Source organism: Diplotaxodon limnothrissa, linkage group LG5, assembly GCF_057381915.1.
Source record: "Diplotaxodon limnothrissa isolate DT_005_m linkage group LG5, D_limnothrissa_male_GT1.1, whole genome shotgun sequence".
NCBI lineage: Eukaryota > Metazoa > Chordata > Actinopteri > Cichliformes > Cichlidae > Diplotaxodon > Diplotaxodon limnothrissa.
The window spans coordinates 14,078,816-14,101,688 of NC_140600.1; the positions used below are offsets into that span (position 1 = coordinate 14,078,816).

At 39.5% G+C, this 22,873-nt stretch overlaps 2 protein-coding genes across 4 annotated transcripts in view; both read right to left on the reverse strand.

Moving 5' to 3' along the window:
* slc2a9l2 (solute carrier family 2 member 9, like 2) overlaps window positions 1-8,621 on the reverse strand; it is a 105,375-nt gene extending 96,754 nt beyond the window's left edge. For 2 of the 3 annotated variants that reach the window (XM_085353098.1, XM_085353096.1), the window contains exons 1-2: window positions 2,187-2,244; window positions 427-506 (exon numbers count right to left, since the gene is read on the reverse strand). In XM_085353098.1, coding sequence (XP_085209224.1) covers window positions 427-489 — 63 coding nt within the window. In that variant the 5' untranslated portion in view covers window positions 490-506; window positions 2,187-2,244. Of the gene's footprint in view, window positions 1-426; window positions 507-2,186; window positions 2,245-8,607 lie in introns of those variants that run through there. The other variant, XM_085353097.1, reaches the window with a different exon arrangement.
* Window positions 8,622-11,163: 2,542 nt separating this feature from the next.
* On the reverse strand, window positions 11,164-22,693 carry wdr1 (WD repeat domain 1). Its single transcript, XM_085353094.1, has 15 exons — window positions 22,584-22,693; window positions 21,010-21,131; window positions 20,395-20,485; window positions 17,789-17,936; window positions 17,260-17,440; window positions 16,160-16,237; window positions 15,993-16,073; window positions 15,337-15,570; window positions 14,616-14,705; window positions 13,909-14,063; window positions 13,578-13,665; window positions 13,335-13,445; window positions 13,031-13,204; window positions 12,756-12,900; window positions 11,164-11,606 (listed from the first exon to the last, which is right to left on the reverse strand). The coding sequence occupies exons 1-15, from the start codon at window positions 22,597-22,599 to the stop codon at window positions 11,500-11,502; spliced, it is 1,821 nt and encodes a 606-aa protein (XP_085209220.1). The 5' UTR covers window positions 22,600-22,693; the 3' UTR covers window positions 11,164-11,499.
* Window positions 22,694-22,873: the final 180 nt, after the last annotated feature.

Below are 22,873 nucleotides of genomic sequence, written 5' to 3' on the forward strand. Positions count from 1 at the left end.
GGCCAAAAAATAAGTAATGAAATATGCAGATCCACTGACAGATTATATTGCAACATAATTTTAGTTTTTATCTGAAGAAGGTTACCACTAAAGCTGATGTCATTTTAGATCAAAAAGTGGGGTTCCAAGTTTCAGCAGCAGGTTTTAGGGGAAAAGCTTGAAATGTGTGTGTTTCAGTACATATTTACATATTTACATATTTACTGAGGTGCAGTATCTTCACAGCTGTGTAATGTCCACGGATAACATAACGGGTTAATGTATGACATAGTAGCCAAATAACAGGGAAACCAGAGGTCTATATAGTACTATTAGGGCAGGGCTGTTCCTCCATAAAGCAAAGACATGATTGTCTATATTATAACATTTTTCATGCCAGAACAACACAAAGAAGTACGTAAGAATCAGTGCCTTAATCTGACTAACCTCCTTTTCAGAGTTGTTAGTGCTGTCATCTTGGTCAATCTGATCATCCTTTTGTTCGTCCATGTTCACGTTTCAGCGACCTTAAATGAGAAGGCCATGTTATATCACGTGAGATACGTTGTGTATATGGAAAGGAGACGGGACACATTTCACAACGAGGATGAGGAGGAACCGAAAACTAAGTGAAACGTGCTGAAAAGGAAATGACCTCTTTGTACGGACATGCAGAACATCTTTGCAAGCCAGAAAGCAAACTGGCTTCCTGGCTTGCAAAAGTGTGAAATGTTACCCCCAGCTTGAAGTTTTGAGGGGATTTTACCCAGTTGCTCAACAACAGGGGGAATACTGGTCTTGATTTAAAGTACACTTTAATGTCGTTTTCTACTGCTAGACCAGCTGACTGATCAAAGACTCAGTCTGCCACCTAGTGGTTACTAGAACAGCAGCAGGCAATCGCTGGGCAGTGGAAAACTGGTAGGGTTAAATAAAAAATTACAGGAAGTTTTATCCACCACAGGTTACACGGTGGTGAAAGGGGAAGAAGGAGAACTGTACTTTTTATGAAGCTTTTTGGGGATTCTGAACAAACCAAAGACAAAACCAGAAAGAAGTAATTCATGCAGTACTGATAGAAGTTGATATTGTATAGCAGTCCTCTCTGACTTCAAGGTTAATTACATTTTGCATTCAGACAGTTTCTGAAAAGTAAATTAGTCTCTGACTGGATGCAAATGAAAGCCAGCAGGACTCTGAGTCACAGGGAGCAGTATCAAAACCCACAGCTGTGGATTGAATTCTTAAGAAGACGTGTGACAAATCAGATTGTTCTTGTTTTACCTTCCTAATTTTACGCAAAGGATCACTGCAACTTTTTAATTAAATCAGCTGTTTGATCAGGAGGTCAAATTAGAAGCTATAAAGTAATAAATGTGATTAATTTTATTGCCAGCCTGAGTGGATGATTTATGTTTTACGGTGTATTTCTTCAACAATAAATGGCTGTGAAGGCTAACGCTTGAAAGTTTCATCAGGCATAAGACAAAATTCATGAGGTGACTATATCTGCAATGGGAAATGTGCTCGTTCAAGCATCAAACGAGTCCGCCTTGTTTCAGAAGACGTTTTTAGTTGGTTGAAGCAGTTTATACAAGGACTTCAAACTGTTTGCTTTTTAATGATGTTCCGCAGTGTTGGAAGCCACCCAGCAGATAACAAGCAAAAACATATCCACATAGTGACCCTTAGCAGTGTGACTGTTAGGGTGTTAGTCTGAGATTCTACACCATAACTCTCAATTAGTGCAGTGCTGTAGGTGAAACACCACCTCATCAAAGCAAAATCTTTCTCCGGCTTATAAAACCCAGACCCCATGTAGTGTTGAAAAGTGGCTTTCGAAGATATGCACCTTGCTCCACGATTTTTGTATGTGGTACATCCTATACCCAGATAAAAAAAAACAACTGTTGTCAATAAATAAAGTTGTGCTGTCTTATATATAACAGAAAAGTGACTAAAAAGGGGACATGTGTAAGCCACTTTCTTTGCACAATAACACACAGCAATGTAGCAATCTAGCAAAGATGACTCGACAAGGACAACTTTACTGGACTTGTTCAGCTCTGTTAAACAAAGTTTGGTAAAACAACACAAGCCATGGTGTTGTGAATATAGTCAAAATATCAAAGCCCACCGTGGATACATGTAAGTCAGAAATGGTACAAAGTTTTTAACAAAAAGTATGACTGTGGGCATATACTTACCCAGCATTCAGGCAACGTATCCAGTGCATACAAAGAGAATACTCCCCAAACATTTCCCAGACAGAACTGTGATAACAGAACTGAGAAATGATTAACCTTGAGTTCTTCCCCCCCTCTCCATATCTGAGATCAGCCACACTGCAGATAAAAGAACAAATACGCTGCATGTGTATAAGCTGGTATTACTGCATAACTGAGACACACAGACGGCAATGACTGATCTCTCTACTGTCCTGTCTTAATAAGAGCATGAACAGTTTCATGAGGATGGTGATAACAATTTCTTACGCTTGATTAACTTACAGAAATAACTCTTCCTCAAAAAAGGGGGTGGGGGTTTAGATGAAACACCTTTTTCTTCCTTAAAAGGTGTATTAACCAGCAAGCTGCTCCACAGTATGAATCGATTTTAAATAAAGAATTTATGGGGAAGAACAAGGGCTGTGAAATACACAACAAATGCACAAACATACCGCCAACATTATATTCTACAGTAAATTCGACAACCGCGTAAAACACTGCACAACTGTATCGTGGCACAAGCAGCTTCATTTTTCATTTTGCTCCAGTGAAGCACAGGTGTACTCCAGGAACTGGTGGCATCACTCATAGATGTGATTACAGGTGTTTAAAGTCTGACTTCCAACTGCATCCACATGTTTGACACTTAGAAGTTCAAAGTTCAAAGCAGTGAAATTCAGGTCTTCGATCACTAAGTTCACTTCTCTGCATTCGAATCGGACACAGTCGGTAAAATGCGCCCAACTCCTGTACGCTGTGGGATAGCAGGTGAACTGGCTATTTTATATTTTTATTCAGCATTCAAATCACTAGTGAACCAATTGGGGGTTTTCTCGTTTATTAGATAATTTGCTAGCTCCCCTCCCTGTGTCTCTTGCTTTTCTAGGTCAGTTTTGGGTACTTTAGATTTGGGTCTATTAAGTAGTTGGTTAGTTATGTTACATTGTTATCCTAGTTGGCATTACCGCTTGAGTTTAATCTGGTTTATTTGATCTCTTCTAAGGACCCAGAGCTACATCTGACTTCTTGCAAACTCTTTTTTTAATACTCATTGTATTAACCCTAACCCCCTAGTATATTCATATTCAGAATCTACTTATAAAGATTATAAAGTGATAATACTAAAAAGGCATTGTAAAAGCATGACTATATTGTGTCTCTTATTTGTCACATAGTACATTCAAGTCAAATAAGGATTTCAATATTATGCAACAGAAAGTCATAATTACAAGACACGAAATCGCTGTTACGAGCTCTCCTGATGAAACAAAAAGTTCTGATACACTAGGTCATAACTATAAGAATATGAGGTCACAATTAGGAGAAATAATTTTGTTTTTTGACATAAAGGTAATGATTCTATAAAAACAAAGAGACTTCTCCTCTTCCTTCCATAGCCCTAGGTCCCAGGGTCCGCATCCATACCTACAGCTAGTGACGCTTACATGTCTTTGGACTGTGGAGCAACTACAGGAAACGCACACCGGGAGAAGCTGAAGTCAAACAAAGTCCAAACAAATGAGAACCAGGAGATTCAAACCCGGAACACGCTGCAACTCAGTGAAACCATTTAAGTACCATCTATTATGTTTGGGGACAAGGAACATAAACCTCCTTCATTTCATGCATGGAAACACTGCAGTCAGACAACATAAAGATCCTGGAACTCACCATGAAATTTGGTATATAGTACATCCCATCCAGGCGCTGGAAATGCAAGGCCTGAACTCACAAATGTGCAAATACCATGCTGATAAGAGCTTGACTCTCGAAATATAAGAACAATGAAGTGTGGTCATCCGGTTTAACCACACACCACATTGTTCGGCCACATTCCTAGAACTCGTGTGAGAATGAGGAGCAAACCATTCACGGACACAATAATCCAAAGTGAACATTCAGATGAAAGTATTCCACAGAGACATGTCGGAGGCTAATGTGCTATCAAAAACAGGAACAACAATATTCCAATGCCAAAAAGAAAAAACTGATTTTGCAGGCAGAAAGAACCATGACATGCTGCAGTTTTATAGAGCACAACAACTTGGTGTTTAATCCCCCCCAAAAAAAACCTCCTCATGCAGCTTTTTCAATGGCTTCTTTTTCACTGGCTTCTTTTTCACTGGTTTTTTCAATGGCTTCTTTATTCGCCCTCAACCTCACAGTAATTACATTTTTAAACAGCTTGTGACTACTATTTATAATGCAAACACGTGATTTTTTTTTGGATTTTTTTTTTACCAAAACTGCAAAGTACAGGCTCTACAGCAGCAGCACATGGCTGAAGGATTAAGCAACAACTCTTTCTTCTTTTTTTATTTTTTTTTTTGCTTTGAAAACTGTCCTAAAGAAACATTTGGGTCAATAGCTGCCGTGGGGAAAAAAGATACTGCTGAGTAATGAAACTCGGGCTTGTAAGCTGAACACCCCCTTTGGGAGCGCTTTTCTCAGCTCGGGAGTCTAGGTAACACAAGTATTAGATTGCCTGGGGTGTGTGTGGACCTTTCAGGAGGGGAAAAATCCATAGACCGTGCGCGTCAAACCTCTGAATTCATACTTGAATTTTTATTTTTACAACAAAAATATTGAACCTAGGATGCCTTGTGTATTTTATATATTGCATGTTACACACTGGGGTTAAAATGTGGTCAGTCAAAGTATATAGACAATCCAGCACATAACAGCAGGGTGCAAGATGCTAGCAGGCAAGGCATACATGGAACGCCATAACCAAGTGGCCGGCATAGTGTACAGGAACATCTGTGCCGAGTATAACCTGGAAGTCCCGAGGTCAAAATGGGAGATGCCCCCAAGGGTGGTGGAGAATGACCGAGCTAAGATCCTGTGGGACTTCCAGATATATACGGACAAAATGGTGGTGGCTAACCAACCGGACATAGTGGTGGTAGACAAACAGAAGAAGACGGCCGTAGTGATCGATGTAGCGGTTCCGAATGACAGCAATATCAGGAAGAAGGAACACGAGAAGCTGGAGAAATACCAAGGGCTCAGAGAAGAGCTCGAGAGGATGTGGAGGGTGAAGGTAACGGTGGTCCCCGTGGTAATCGGAGCACTAGGTGCAGTGACTCCCAAGCTAGGCGAGTGGCTCCAGCAGATCCCGGGAACAACATCGGAGATCTCTGTCCAGAAGAGCGCAGTCCTGGGAACAGCTAAGATACTGCGCAGGACCCTCAAGCTCCCAGGCCTCTGGTAGAGGACCCGAGCTTGAAGGATAAACCGCCCGCAGGGGCGTGCTGGGTGTTTTTTTTAGGGGTGCAACGATATTCGTATCGATATTGAACCGTTCGATACAGTGCTTTCGGTTCGGTACGCATATGTATCGAACAATACAAAATTTGTAATTTATTTTATCAACTTTCCTTCTGACGATGCTGTCTGTGTTGAGCGCTCAGTGAATCTGCGTTCGACTGCTCCGCCTAGGGTCGACAGTGCAGCCTAGGCGGAGTAGTCGAACGCAGATTCACTGAGCGCTCAACACAGACAGCATCGTCAGAAGGAAGAGCGCACGGCAAGCTAGCAAGACAGAAGTTAAGCTCCCCTTACAACATGGACCTCCCCCACTCTCATTCAGATCTGGCGTTTGGAATTATTTTGGTTTTCATGTGACGTATGACCCTGAAGGTAAGCGAGTCATGGACTAAAGTAAAACAGTATGTTGGATGTGCCATGCAATGCTCAATTACATGGGTGGGAACTAGTGTGTTAGCGCAGTTAGCTCGTTAACGTGTTGGCCGTCTAGCCCCATGCACGGGGCGATCGGCAGTAGCTCGTTAACGGAGATTTGCTGTGTTGTGGCGTTAAGGTCATTTCAACGAGATTAACCTGAAAGCACTAGTGGGAACACAACGAATATGACTGCACATTTACGCCGACATCATCCTAGTGCAAAGACAAGTGGAAGCAGACAAAAAAAAGCAAGCATGCTAGCCGAGTCATTTAGACAGCTGTTTAATATGCTGCTGAGAATATAGCCCAGAAGAAGCGGATAGTATAGCTTTTATTTGGGAAAGAGCCATTTCTCTGTAATAAACTCTCTTTTCCAAAGATGAGTGATTCCTCAATCAGATACAGGGCTCGCAATATCGCTAGCCCGACGTCCCGGGGCTAGCGATTTTTTCAGTCGGGCTACCAGAATCTATCTCTGCCCTGCCTGTCGGGCTTTTGTAGGAAGGAAAAATATATGTCAATGCTTTTGCATTCTTTCGGAAATGTAGCTGGGTAATTATGTCATTGGCATCGGTGAGCCACTGTCAATATGTGACATATTGAAATCGCGTTTGAATTTGCGCTTGTTTTTTTGCTTTCACTTTGCAATTGCGCGAACTGTGTATAGAGTAGGGCTGCCACGATTTGTCGACTAGTCACGATTACGTCGACTATCAAAATCGTCGACGACTGATTTAATAGTCGACGTGTCGTTTGAAGCTTTGTAAGATCGCAAAAGACGCAGGAATAATAGCAGGATTTAAGAGTGTAATAACGGACTGAAACAGAAGATGGCAGCACAGCATGTACAAGGATGCCAGCTGCCGTTAAACCCCGAAGAAGAAGAAGCAGCTGTGTCCCAGAATTCATAGCGCGGCCCAGCTTAGTTTCCAACAATGGCGGTAGCTAGTTAGTTTTAATATTACTCTTATTATTCTTTCTGGGTCACAAAATAAACGTTTAACATATTTTCAGGCGAGAATGTAGCTGTGTAAACCTCAAATATCGGCTCAGTTTATCAGGACACCACATATTTTCAAAAGCGCTCCGACGTTTTCGGAGACGTCTGTTACCCACTAGCTCGATAGCTAGCCGGGGGCTAGGTCACTAGCGCCGTGAGAACACCGGACTCCCGGCAAATTGTTTTCAAACCCACCGCCGTCTTTCGCGACTCAGGTTAAATATATATGAGTCACTTAGATAAATTAAAAATGTTGTTGTTTGGCTTTTTTTTTTTTTTTGTATTTTATTTGTTCCTGAGTAAATCGGTTTGGCTGAGATTAAAGTTATAGTTTTTACACAGCTGAATAAACTCAAGCAGACAGCTGATTATCAGAAGTGTGAGATGCTGGAGAATATACTCCGGTGTCCTGTTATATTTTAGATAGCAAGGAGTTTATTAAACTTTACCGAAACAATCTGCAAATTTCATTAAAATTGAATAAACTATCATCTTGTCTTTATTTTTAGTTAGCACCTTAAAAGCTTAAAGCTGTAAGCTAATGATAGTTATATAAGAGCAGATGTTGCTGGTGCAATAAGCTGTAGTTTTACGTCCAGTGATGGTTGCTGCATTTTATTTTTGAAGGACTTTTTGTTTATTTTGGATGATGATGATGATCTGATTAGTCGACTAATCGCATAAATAATCGGTGACTAGTCGACTATCAAAATAATCGTTTGTGGCAGCCCTAGTATAGAGAGCGACAGCACTGATCTGTGAGTGATGATAATTTGTGCACCAATTCCTCTGACATCGTCTTATTAATTGTTAGCTTACTATGCAAACATGACAAGTGAAATCTCCCGCAGCAAGCTTAAACATGTGAGAGGTTGATCGCGCAGAGAATTGCTGAGCTTATGTGAGTGCATGTGTAAAAGCATTTCAGTTCTGCTGAGCCAAATAAGACAGGTCAGGGTGAAGAAGTGACAGCCAAAGAAAAGCTTACCACAAAACGGAAAAGTTATGACAAATCAGACTATAAGGCAAAAAGAAAGTGCAGCTTTATGGTTTCATGGACAAAAGAATTTCTGTGGCTGCGATATGATGAGCTAAATAACCAGGGCTGCACATAAGTGGTCCGCAGGTGCGCATTCGCTGTCAAAATAAAAAACACGCACAAGGGTTAGGGTTAAATTTAAAAACTGTACTTTTGAGTTAAAATATATATTTATAATTTTAATAAATGACAAATTAAAAAGGCATGAACATTTTTTTTGTATCGAAAAAATATCGAACCGTGACACCAAAGTATCGAACCGAACCGTGAATTTTGTGTATCGTTGCACCCCTTATATATATATATACTGCAATAATGTACAATAAAAATGACAGATATGGACATATTACAATAAAAAACAGCAGATAAATGGACTGGATCTTTTATTCATATACAGTATAGATAGATAGATTGTTGATTGTGCCAACAACACAAAGTTCATGTCCTAGCCTTGTTTTATCTCTGAGATCATTCTCTCTGGTGCTTTCTACTCCACTGACTTCACATAGTTACGACAGAAAATTGTTGCTACTACTACAATGTCACTGTCAACAAAGTATTTTTCCACAAGTGGGAAAAAACAGGAAAGTTCCCAAACGTTCCCCTGATAACAGCAGCATTCATTTTGTAAAAAGAAAAAATACATAAACAAGCGTAAGAGAGAGTAAACTCACCAGACCCTCTTAAGAATCTTTCTGTCCAGTGCCGGGGTTTCCCTGCAGATTCAGAGAGTAGCCATAGGCACATAATTAAAAAGTAATCATTATCACATGAGAGCCTGCTGGGTAACTTAATTTGCTGAAGCTGGACATGAAAAGAGAAAGAACACAGCTCAGACAGGAACTCAGTCAATCATTGGCCTGATAGCATTACATAATGTTACTGCTGGAAGAAAATAACAATTTAACAAGCGCTGACCTTTGAACATCTCTTTACATCAACAGCACTTTACATCATTTTTAATCAACACATTTCCCTGACTGTCCTTGTTTTTAATCTCATAGTATAGTATTTCACTTGCCTTTTTATTTGCCTTTCTCTAGCAGGTTGCTTCAAGAAGTCCAGCTGAGCTCCTTCTCACTCCAACACAAAACCTGTTTGAGTCAAGCTGTTTCTTTCTTCAACTGCTTTTTCTAAAGGACACCTTGCCGTGCGAGTACGCTGTGAACTTGGAAAATAGACAGATCTTTTTTGTGACCCCTATGTGCTAGAGAGACACGGGCCTACTTTACAGATGAGGATAGAATTATTAGCCCACCTATACATGTTTTCAAAGTATTTCCCAAGTGCCAAACATCCTAGTTTTATTTTTGATGGTTACATTGTTTAACTTTGTGCACAGAAACAAAATGATTCCACTAAAACTACAATGGTCAAAATTATTAGCCCAAATGATGTTAATCTTCATTTGTGTATCCTTTTTGCTGTTGTCAGGTGTTGTTTTCATGTCTCAAACACACCTCTAGAGTAACCCCAGTTCATTCTTCTTTGTCAAATCTCTCAAGCTTCTCCAGATTTGATGATCTTCTTACGTGGACCTTGCTCCTCAGTTCACCACACAGATTTATGTCAGTTTACTTTGGTCTTTAGTTCTTTACCAGAAGCGATATATGTTTAAGGTTTTGATGGAAGACAAAGCATACACTCACTCAGTTTTGCTGCTGACTACTTGAGGGTTTTCTTTCAAATATTTCACATATGCTTCTGCTTTCATGATTCCTTCCATCTTGACAAGATTCCCAGTTTCAGACACACTGAAGCATCCCCACAGTTCTTCTGCAAAAGTGCAATTTTTCTTAGCCTGCAACGTCACAGTCCATTCCTGTGCAGAGTTCTAGTGATTGTCTTAAGACTGCAAATACTGACCTGTCTAAGTCAATCACTGGTGTCTTGGCAGTTATTCTGGGATCTTTAGACACATCTTTCACTAGTTTTCTTCGCAGAGTCTTTGATATCTTACAGTTACTTCTGCCAGGCTTGTTCTGTACTGTGTGGCTCTCTTTCAATTTCTTGAAGATACTTCTCACTTCAGTTGTCATAACTGTGTTTATGCTTCGCTTTCCTGCTTTGTAAGCATCAATTCTTTTTCTCAAGTCTAAACTTTTTCCTTTGATTTTGGCACAATGCTTTCTCAAGTGCCAGCTCCCTGAAGTTATGCTGTGTGTAAATTGGAAGATATCCATCAGTTTAACTTGATTTTACAAGCTTTGACTATTACAAAGTAAAAGCACATCCTTTCAGTTGTTTGTGCTATGGCTCAATAAACAGTTTTCAGGGAGCTAGAATTTGCCTGGCATTATCTTTTTTTACTTTATTTTTTTTAAATTAAATAATCCATTGCACATTAAACAAAAATCTGTTCTAACTATTGCTATAATAATAATAATAATGTGCTTTTATTGATGCCATGAGGACCTCTAGGCAAGTACCATCAGCTTCTATTATACTAAAGAGGACTTTTTAATCAAACAGCTGAATAAATTATGTAAAATGATAGGGATGTGCAAATGGTACTACAGACCAGAGAGAAAATACGTTAGGAAACATTTCAATCACCTCTGCTTTGTTATATTTATGAAAAAAGAAAAAAAAAAAAGAGACTGGAAATTATTTGAATCATAAACACCCTTTAAAGAAGTTCATCGGCTCCGGTCACTCAGGAGGCCCCTCTTAGTAAACCTCTACAGTTCAATCTATTCATGTTCGCCATGAAGCTGTGCTGAAAATTCTCAGTTCAGTCTACAACTCCAGGTGTTTAAAAGGATTACTGCGTGACAAGAAACATGCATAAAAAGTTTTATTATTATTAACAATAATAATAATAATAATCATGAGTCTGTTCCACTTTGTAAGTGGATGCATAAAGACATAGAAAAAAAAAATAAAAATTATGAGACAAGCAATGAGAGCCCAAACGCACAGCAACAACACAGGACCTTCAACTAAACAGGCAGCATCTTGATTGTACACATACTTCTCTCAGTTCCTATTATTGCTCCCCAGTCCAACAAGAAGAAATGTGAACCACAAAGTATGAAACCTAGGACAAAGCCAAAAGGCAAAGACTCACCCACCTTAAAACTTTGAAAATAAAGACTGACAGGCAGTTGCAGTTGGAACCAGTTACAGCTAATTTCAGGAATGTAACCAACGGGTTTTGTTTCCAACATACTTTTGTTCAATTTAAGAGAAGGAAAAAAAAAAAAAAAAAAAAAAAAAATTATGGTTCTTCCTTTAAGCCAGAAAGCATTGACCCCAACCACAGTTTATACCCATGGAATGATGAGCTCATTAATATTTTTTTGGGTCCATCATGCTTAAAGTGCTGTAAAAGCACACATTGTTACACGTTTCCTCTCTGTAAGCTGAGGTTATTTGCATTAAACAGATCACATGTGGTACCTTTTTTACTGCTCAAAATCATTTACAAGTTTGGTGTTTATAGACAGCATTGAACACTTTTTAGACAAGGAAAATACAGAAGAGAAAAAAGAAAAGGGAAAAAAAGAATTAAATTCAACAGTAGTCCTTGTCCCTGGAGATGTGGATGTTTGTCTGCTTGAAGCTCAGTATGTAATAGTCCACTGCTTGACACTGGCGTCGTGGGAGGTGGTGACCAGAGTGTGAGCATCTATCCAAGCCAGGCCGCTAACGTGGTGCAATCGGTGAGCGTCTGCAACAAAGACATCACAGCAATTTAAAAAAAAAAAAAAAAAAGCCATCTTCAACTAAAAGAACCTGGGTTTAATAAAAGTTTAGTTTGTTTAACATCCCATACTGACTGAGATGTGAGTTACAACTCTTTAAGAAATCAAGCCTGGTTTTGCTCCTAAATTTTAAGAAGCAGATTCAACAAACTGAGTTTATAAACTTTGTAACAGTTTAGGACCATTTAATTTATTTTTACCCTCTTTTCAATGATTGCTCAGTAAACATTTAATATTAAAAAGCTTATTCCTTATTGAAAATAAGAAAAATAATGGTAACAGTCCCACTGTGTAACTGCATCCAGATTCAAACCCTAATTGCAGATCCAGTTCAGAGTCAATGCTATCTACGATGACCAGATGTCTCTTTGTGGGACTGCACAGCATTTTTATTCCTTCTCCTCATCACACATTTTCACTGGTTATGCAGGACATGCACTTTTTTTTAAAGTCTGTATTGTCTCAACGTATAAGAAGTAAAGACACCAAAAAGGCACAAGGAGTTTGTTGATAATCATCATGAAAGCTACCATAAAGAAAATGAAGTGTCTGTATATTCTGACAAGTAGTTTGTCTTTTTTGATGGATATTTTTCAGTTTTAATCTCCAAATGTGACAGGCATTTTCCATCACTGTGACTGATTACAACAGATCATTGATCAATGTGCTATGCGTCTGATTTAAACACCGATTACTACAGTAACACACAGAAAGTAGAGTTTGCAGAAAATGTGACAGAAGCCACTCAAACCATTCATTTATCTGAAGAACGTATACATGTAGAAATCACTTATTCAACAGCGAAATATTTTCGAGAATAAAATTTCCTCTGACAGTTCCCAGGAAAGTTGTTTTGGGGTTACTTAACAGCATTTGGTTTTCTAACAGCTTTTGCTGTGCCCGGCGTAAAAATCAGACCACAGCTGTAATCGTTTTTGACGGTTTTGAAAACTATGCAGGTTTGTTCAGCTGAACTGTAATCAGATGCAGTTTCTTCATGGTTCCGTGAAATGAGCCAACAGTAAATGTATAAATTTAGCTTAGCTATAGTTACTCCTAGTCTTTTTTAAAAACACGCTTAGATGTGTTGAGTGTGGATTGCTTGCGAGACAGACCTGGGATTTTGAGCCGCTGGTCTGGATCGCTAACCGTCCAGACGTAGACCAGCATGTCCATCCCACCAGTCGCAAAGTGCTCGTTATCAGGTGACCAGGCCAAAGTCACAGGTTTGGCATGGTGTCCATAAAACTCATTTTTAACCTGATGGGGGAAAAAAAAAAAGGCAACCATAAAACAGTAATTAGTATTTAAAAAAAAAAACAAAAAAAAAAAAACCCACGTAACAGGCAGCAAACAGAAGACAGGATCATTAAGAAAGGCAAATATTTACCGAATAGCCGTCTGCCACGTTAAAGACCGTGATAACCTTCTTGTCATCAATGGCAGCCAGATAGGCGCCATCATTCGAATAGGCCATGTCTGTAATGGGCCCTTTGACCTCAAGAGCTTTCCCCTCATCTTTCAGAGTGTTGCCCTGAACTGAGTACAGATGAACTTTTCCATCCTAAGAAGAAAGAAAATGAATCCAGAGTCCAACCAAGCTTTTCTGTGATAGCTATAGTGTTTTTATTACATGGAACCAACAAACATTGAACGAATGTAAACATGTGGTGAGATTATCTGTGTCCACTTACTGCTCCGCCCACTGCAGCAGTGGTGCCGCCAGGATGCAAAGCTCCAACCTCTGCTTCATAGCCAAGATTGTCCAATGTGAAGACTTTCTTCTTATCCTTCACAAGGACAATCTACAAAGAGCCATGAATAACAATGCAGTCATTATTCCCCAAACAAAAAAAAAAAAAATCACCAACCTTGCAAGTGCAAGAATGACTGGATCTGATTTATGCAAGCAGTAATGACTGAAGCAAAGACATTACCTGCCCAATGCACACAGCCAATGACAGCCCACCTGCCCCTACGGACACACTTTTAGGCTGGAAATCCATCTTCACCACATCAGAGGCACTAGAAACCAACAAAGAGGTTATTTATGTGAGGAGAGGAAGAAGAACAACAACCCTCTTCCTACTATGAACAATTGAACTGTAAGCATGCATTTAAAAAAAAAAAAAGAAAAAAGAAAAAAAAGGTACTTTTAGCCTTCAACCCTGTCCTTCACCTTATCAAGGACAAACTTCTGTTTAATAGACCAAATGTAAAATGATTAATAAAATGGCTTATTCATAAAGCCACATCATGGCCCCTCACCTGTACTCCTTCTTGCTGATGCTGGTGTAGCGCAGTGTATCATCCATGCTACAAGTCACCAACTCATTAGCTTCATCAGTCACGATCTTGCTAACCTGGTTGCTGTGACCTTTTCCTGAGAAGCAGTCGTTCTCTCCAGTTTCTGCATCCCAGTAATGTGAGGGATACGTTAAGGAACGTTATCTATGTCTGCAGTTATTCTATGCAAATATGAAAGTCTGAGAAATGCCTGCAAAAAACAAAACTGAAAAGTTGTTTTGTAACTTGCGTCACTATTCAAATAACAAAGCTCTCTAAAGAGTTATTCAATAGTGGTAGATGGGCCATATTTTTTATTTATGGCTTTTTTTAAGCAAACTATTAGAAAGTTCTGCTGCTTCAGGTTGTAAAAATGTAATTGTTCAATTTAAAAAGCTCAAATTTTTAACATTTTGATTTTTAAATTTTGATTAAAACTCAGCTCCTGCACAATGTGAATCAAATCTACATTGATAGAAATTAATTAAATTTGATGAATGAAAAAAGGGCATGTTACATTATCACTACAAGTGTGTAATGACCTTGTGTTAAACAGAAAAACATCAAACCTCTTTTATATTGAAAACAATTGGGCAAGATTGAGCTTACATGCAGGACAGGACGCCTACGCATGTCCCACTGAGTAACCTTTACAGTCATTAGCGACAATCAGTAAGTGTTGAAAGGATATTTATGTGTCCGTCGTGACTCCCCGAGTAGATGTACGGCCGCCCTTCATTTTTGTGAACAGTAACACACTGGATGGACTTGGTATGACCCTGTAGAAAGAATAAGCACACATTTGAATATATGGAAAGGTACACAAGACATTAACACTACAGTATTGCATCCCCACACAAATGAAAGACAGCACAGAGAACTGAAAACATTCATCTTTGTAATAGCCACAGTGCATATTTAGATGCTTCTGTGAGAAGTTTATGTAATGACTTATTTTCCTGTCTTACCTACTGAACACCACAAGTGTATGATGGATACATCAGGAAGATGTGTCACAAGACACTTCTAGCCTCCTCACACAGACACCCTCCACGTGTAAATGTTGAGCACACTGCTCTTTCATCACTAAAAACTAATCTTCCCATTTGAAAACAAAAAAAATTTGTATGAAAACAAGCAACTCAGTAAAGCAGGATCTGCAGTGTGCATTTGCACTCTTAGGCATGCAGTTTGAACCATCGCTATGCAAATATTGATGGCGATTTACATTTAACAGATGCCAAGTTTGGTTTTCAAACACTGTAGAAAATGTTTCTACTATGACACTTTAATTTCCATTGTATTTCAGAAGCTCAAACACAGTTAAAAAACTAACAAAACTGCCATTATTATCATTATCAAATCAGTGATTCTATCCAGAAATAGCATCCTTTAATTCTTGGGGCTGACCTTGATTGTGCGTATGGGCCGGTTGGGGTTGTTCTTGTCCAAGTAGTTGATGTATCCTGACAAGGAGATGCTGAGGAGGTGGTCTTTCTGCCACAGGCACCCCAGCTGCTGGTCTGTCACGTCGGAGCCCAGGTTGAAGGTGGTGACAGCCGTGGTTGCACCGACATCCCAGAGCTTCACGGTCTTGTCCCCTGAGGCAGAGATCAGTTGAGAGCTGTCAGGGCTCCAGCTGACCTGTGGGCAAAAAAACCCCCCCAGAAACGTAGTATGTCAGAATGCATGTGAGCAAAGACAGAAATTTTGTAAGCACCGTTTGTGCAACCTATGAATGGGCATTAAACAACAGAAGAAAACACACCAACACTACGTGGAAAAGAAATCAAAGAAAAATGAGAAAAGATTAGTAACTCGAGGACAGAAGGGTTTATAGCATGCATAATTCCTATTGGCACATAATTCCTCTAGGCAGACTGCCAAATCTGATTATAGTTGGCTCTCCGGAACAACAAAAGCCATTCATTTAACAAAGTGACTGTAAGTTAACACTGTAGCAAAGAGGTAAAACACTAGGATTGATCCTTTAAACAAGGCAGACTGTTAATGTACCTATCCATATTATTCACTGGAGTTTGGTTTTTAACCTAAAAAAGACTTACAGCATAGATTCCTCCTTTGTGAGCCTTCTCTCCACCAAGGGAGCCAACACGTTCACCAGTTGTTCCATCATAGATTAAAATCTGTGGATATTTAATAAAAACAATTAGGTACACATTTTGCTTAAAGTCATTTTAATTTTAAGTTTCACATGATAACGGACACTTACCTGACCATCAGCACCCGCTGTAACAAACCGACTTCCATCTGGAGAGAAACGAATGCAGTTGACGAACTGGCTGTGGTCCTTTGGGTGGAAAAAAATTAAAAAGAAATCAACATAGAAGTTAGCTTTATGGATCAAATGAGTGTTTGATTTTGACACATAATATTTGGTCTTGTGCATAAATGGAAACCAAACATTGAAAGTAGATCCAGTATTTTCAATAGTCATAGTGTAGATTTAACATAGTCTCAAACAAGTGAGGAAGGAAGAAGCAAAAAATAAATTAAAAAAAAAAAAAAAAAAAAAAAAAAAAAAAAAAAGACTGCTTAGTCATCTTCATGACCGACAGAAACTCAGTCCTTCCTCAATTGAGACCATCATGACCGACCAGTATGCAGGCTTAAAGAAAACAAATGTTTCCTTGATTTTCCTTTAAGCATGTGTTATAGGCAAATTTGAGAATTTAAATTTACCTATGACACAAATAGCACAAGGTTCATGTGGAGAGCAAAGACATGGGATCAATAGCTGTGATTACAATTCTTGTTTGTTTTAATTTAATAACACCCCACTAATAAGCCAATAATGCAATTCTTAAAGGGAATACAAGGTGTAATTTACTTTAAAATTTAACAAATATATCCACCGTTTTATGTACCTTGACCAACTGGATTTTATATTAACTTCAAATAAATTAGTCTGCAGTACACTTTGTGCCTGGTTGTAGGAAGCAGCTCACACTCTCGAAGAATTTATGGGGATGTGGATTATGTAATATGGAAACAGGCAAACAAGGCCACATTGTCAAAACCCAACAGAGTGTGGCAGATTTGAGATGGCCAACAGATATTAAAGCCAGAGAAAGTTGGAAAGCTGCAATGCTTTGTTACCAGTGCATGTCAAAGACAACATTTAGCCATTGGCTGTTCTGACCACTTTAATCCAGCACATGTCAGCAGATCATCTTTTCTCTAAGACTTGTCCAGCAAAACAACAGCCAAGAAAAAAAAAAGAAAAAACAAACAATCCAGCTTAGCTCTAGTCACTCTGGAACAAACACCTCTTTACTAAAGCTCCTCAAATTGCCAACAAATGCAACTCACCCGTAATGTGAACTTGAACTTGAAGGGAGGTCCCTCAAAGAAGGAGGCACAGGTGTCGTCACTGGCAGTGGCAAGGCGGTAAGGGCGCTTCTGCCTTATGTCTACACTGTTAATTAATTTTGAGTGGCCAGAAACCTCTCCCACTGATGAGCCAGAGTCCCACAGGAACACTGCCCCAAACCTACAATGACAAGTGAACACCGATACAGTTGATCCAGGTTTGAATTAGAGGAAGAAAGATACGTGCTAGAAGGTTTCGATTTCCTGCACAATAGTGATGCAAACAGTTCTTTTTATAATAAAAACAATAAATAAATAACATTGGTCCTGCAAGTGCACAAACATATCACCTTGATATCTAAAGCAAACAGTGAGTTTGTGCCACGTGGGAATAAATCAGTGTGAACGCTGTAAGAGAAGTTTCTCATGAGACAGTTACCATGGTTGATTTTAAACTACGAATCAATTTGTAGCCAGTGTAGCGCCAAAAGAAAAAAAAGAAAAAAAAGAAAAAAATCCTGACACTCACTTCTCTCGTCCGTCCCCAACAACAGCAAGCCTCTTGCTGTCCTCGGTCCATGCAATGTCCTTCACCTTCCCTGAAATCGGGGTGTACTCATACTTGAGCATGTGTTCCTTCTGGGTGGTGTCCCAGATACGGATCTTTCCTGATGCATCTAACGGATATAAAAGCAACATGATTACATAGCAGTCACATTATTGTGGCAACTATGAGAATACACAGTTTTACCAGGATTTTTGCAGTGGCTACTGATAAAATGTGACTTGACCTTCATTATGGTCCAAATTCTACACAAAATCTGACAAATCCATTTAAAAACATGTTTTAATTTAGCACAACTTCTTAAGTAATAACTCACAATGCAAGCTGGAAAAAGTAAATAAAAGTCAATTAACATCATCAAAACCTACTTGGACTCAGATATTTCAGTTAAAGCCTTGTCCCTAAATGTCCACAAATCACAATCTACTCTTCCTAGGAAAAACTGGTTCACGTGCATTGTGCCGTAACAGAAATTTTCATAGGAACTTAGCAAGGAGCATTACAAAAGTGCATGAAATTAGAGGAGATATGCACAATCTGCAGTTTGACAGGATATCAGGATTGTTGCTACACTGTTGGGAGTGAAGATTCTAGAAAGACTACAATATTCATTCAATAAAGTGTACAAGAACCCAAGGGCAAGGGCAGAACACCATTACAAGAAACAACAAACCACACAAAGCTTACAGTGGGGCAAAAAAGTATTTAGTCAGCCACCGATTGTGCAAGTTCCCCCACTTAAAATGATGACAGAGGTCAGTAATTTGCACCAGAGGTACACTTCAACTGTGAGAGACAGAATGTGAAAAAAGAATCCATGAATTCACATGGTAGGATTTGTAAAGAATTTATTCGTAAATCAGGGTGGAAAATAAGTATTTGGTCACCTCAAACAAGGAAAATCTCTGGCTCTCACAGACCTGTAACGTCTTCTGTAAGAAGCTTTTCTGTCCCCCACTCGTTACCTGTATGAATGGCACCTGTTTGAACTCATCATCTGTATAAAAGACACCTGTCCACAGCCTCAAACAGTCAGACTCCAAACTCCACCATGGCCAAGACCAAAGAGCTTTCGAAGGACACCAGGAAAAGTATTGTAGACCTGCACCAGACTGGGAAGAGTGAATCTACAATAGGCAAGCAGCTTGGTGTGAAAAAAATCAACTGTGGGAGCAATCATCAGAAAATGGAAGACATACAAGACCACTGATAATCTCCCTCGATCTGGGGCTCCACGCAAGATCTCATCCCGTGGGGTCAAAATGATCATGAGAACGGTGAGCAAAGATCCCAGAACCACACGGGGGGACCTGGTGAATGACCTGCAGAGAGCTGGGACCAAAGTAACAAAGGTCACCATCAGTAACACACTACAATGGCAGGGAATCAAATCCCGCAGTGCCAGACGTGTTCCGCTGCTGAAGCCAGTGCATGTCCAGGCCCGTCTGAAGTTTGCCAGAGAGCACATGGATGATACAGCAGAGGATTGGGAGAATGTCATGTGGTCAGATGAAACCAAAGTAGAACTTTTTGGTATAAACTCAACTCGTCGTGTTTGGAGGAAGAAGAATACTGAGTTGCATCCCAAGAACACCATACCTACTGTGAAGCATGGGGGTGGAAACATCATGCTATGGGGCTGTTTTTCTGCCAAGGGGACAGGACGACTGATCCGTGTTAAGGACAGAATGAATGGGGCCATGTATCGTGAGATTTTGAGCCAAAATCTCCTTCCATCAGTGAGAACTTTGAAGATGAAACGAGGCTGGGTCTTCCAACATGACAATGATCCAAAACACAGCGCCCGGGCAACAAAGGAGTGGCTCCGTAAGAAGCATTTGAAAGTCCTGGAGTGGCCTAGCCAGTCTCCAGACCTCAACCCCATAGAAAATCTGTGGCGGGAGTTGGAAGTCCGTGTTGCTCGGCGACAGCCCCAAAACATCACTGCTCTCGAGAAGATCTGCATGGAGGAATGGGCCAAAATACCAGCTACTGTGTGTGCAAACCTGGTAAAGACCTATAGTAAACGTTTGACCTCTGTTATTGCCAACAAAGGTTATGTTACAAAGTATTGAGTTGTATTTTTGTTATTGACCAAATACTTATTTTCCACCCTGATTTACGAATAAATTCTTTACAAATCCTACCATGTGGATTCATGGATTTTTTTTCACATTCTGTCTCTCACAGTTGAAGTGTACCTCTGGTGCAAATTACTGACCTCTGTCATCATTTTAGGTGGGGGAACTTGCACAATCGGTGGCTGACTAAATACTTTTTTGCCCCACTGTAGATGTTTAGTAACACTACTGGGATAACATTTTGATGCCAAAAAGACAAAAATTGAGCTTGTTTGCAAAAATGGTCCAAGCCCCGAGTCGGCAGAAGGAGTCCAGTTTTTTTCTGCATGCACTGCGAGTGGTTACTGAGTGTCAGAAGCACAGCAGTTTGTGTTTTTTGTTTACTCTAATGGTGTTCATCCCTAATTATGTTTTAGATAAAAATCAGTAAATTCCAGTAGGTTTACAAACTCTTTCTTGCAAATGTTCAAATGTATTTTTCTCTTTTACCTCCAGATGCAATGTAGAATCCACTGGGTGCATACTTCGCAACAGTAACTTGATGGGCATGCTCAGTGTAAATGTCTGCAATAGCTGGGTTCTTAAAAAAAACGAAAAAAAAAAACAACACAAAAATGGAAAGATTAGCTAGATTAGCTCAGAAATTGCAAATAAATGATGAGCATTTTTCCAATTGGTCACTTAAACCCAAACATCTAATCAACAATTAGTGTTGGCAAAGAAAAAATAAATTTTGGTAAACACTGGTAAACCACAAGCTGAAATCCTTTCCTGAGCTACTTCTAGATTAGGTGCTAACTGACAGCATTATGCTAACAGTAATTGTGCCAGCATGCAACTCAGATTTCAGAGAATATCAAGGGCACAATACTGAACACGCCCAAAAATACTGGGTGTAGCAGGAGGGCAACAAACAAAACCACCCACTAGTAGAGTGAAATGCTGTCTTTGATGTGGCTGCTAGCTTTTGATGCTGTACATTTTATGTGGTCATTACTCTCATTCAGTAGATTCTGTCATAGCCAGTAGATTTGTAAATACAAATGAATAAAATAATCAGCATCATGTTGATACAACTTTAAGACTTTTTTTTTTTTTAATTACTTCAATGTTCCTGATGATGACACATTTCCCATTGGTGTAGAGGAAGTTGTTGCCTTTGGGATCACCACCGATCACTTTTGCAACTCCCCTCTCCATCTGTGGGAGACTGGCAAACACACGTTCTGAAAAAAGTGAAAATAATAAAATCAAAGATGTGGAAAACATCAATTAATGCACTGCAGACAGGGTTAAACACAAATAGAAAAAGTGTTTCACTGCATATCCTTTATCTGCTGGGAATAAAATCTGCCATTTCAGATAGCAGATTTTATTATTAACAGAAGTGTTCTATATCAACTAGTCGTTCATTAGTCATCCATAGGACTTAAAGTGGAGCTGGTTTCAGGTACCTTACTGATTATCACAGACACTTTGAGCACACGGCCAAGTCTATTCCTATTGTTCTACCAAGCAGTTTCACCCTCCTTATTAAATTCCCTGAACGCAAAGCGTTTTACACTTCAACCTTTAAGGAGTAACAAAAATAAAACATAACTAGATTAAGTTCTTCGGTGCACTTCCTCAAAATTTGGGCCATCATTTTTGACGCCAACTATGTTAGAAAACCAGTAAAAGACAAGTCTGGATTTGTTGCTGATCATTACATGGGTGAATTTTCTACTTTGTAAATTACTAAAGAAAAAAAAATACAAGTAACTGCTTGTAATTGAAGTATTTGCTTTTGTTTAGTTACACATTTTTTAAGTACAGAGTATCCATTTAGTAAGGTTTATGTTGATGAGTCTTGTTTTATTATAATAATAATAATAATAATAATAGTACCGATTTTTATATAATTGCACAAATTATACAGCAATTTCAAATATTAGTATTTAAAATGTTTTATTATAGTTATATTATAAATTTACCAACACTTTGCTTGCCATAATTTTTACATACCATTGTAATAAACTAAACGAGATATACACTCAGGTCAAAATGCACTAGCACACTTTTGCTTGCTCATAATGGTTTTTGAATACATCACGAGTCAATCCTGCCTTATGCAGTAACTACACGGTTGTAACTTGAATGTGCCTTGAAAGACCAAAAATAAATAAATAAATCACTGCCATGTTTTCGCCATTTATATTTCCGACTGATTCAATGAGAAAAAAAAAAATGTAGCGTTAAATATGTTAGGACATTCGACCAGCGACAAATGTGTACTTCAGTACTTCCTCGGTGCTTCACTGGCAGACAGCCTCTGTGTGGACATGTCATAACAAAGCAATGGGAGCACAACTATTTCCTGACTGAGGCTAGCAACCTAGCTAACTAAAAAGCCACTGCCTGTGGCATGAAGCGGCTGCACTGAGTGCCAAAACATCTGCACAACACTCCGAGCTATCCAAACACAGGTGTGTACTACACCTGCCAGAATCGTTGCATGAGCGAAGCTTTTTTTGGTCTTTCTTGTGTGGGGTGAAGTGTCAAAATTACGCAGCTATGGGCGAGGCTAGCTAGCTGCTACCTGGATGACTAGCAGATCTGCCGACTAGTGTCACGCGAAGTAAGAGCCTTGTTCCTGTTTTTCCCGCCCTGCTGCTGACACAGAAATGAGACAGACTTACTCAGTTCATACGGCATTTTTTCTCCGCTGCCTCTGGCTTGGCTTTTCTCTTCCAGATGAATGAAACAGTGAAGACAGAAAAGCGCCCGTGGCTTTGCACTACCCTCCCTGATACACAAACACGGAAGCGGGTGCAGCTCTCGCTCTGCCTGGCTTTGCCCATATATAGTAAACTCAGATACCACGCTGAGGCTGTCAGCCAGTAACCGTGCGCTCGAGCTTTGGGGATAAATTTTACCTAAATATGGTCTCTCAGGTTCCAGGGCCAAACTAAAGCCATTCCAAAGCTTC

Coding starts and splice junctions, on each gene's coding strand:
- wdr1 (XM_085353094.1), bottom strand. Junction 20,486..21,009: donor TCATCATCAGGAACATTGAA/GTAATTAAAAAA, acceptor GTTTTTTTTAAG/AACCCAGCTATTGCAGACAT. Junction 11,607..12,755: donor CCAGCGGCTCAAAATCCCAG/GTCTGTCTCGCA, acceptor TCTTTGTTGCAG/ACGCTCACCGATTGCACCAC.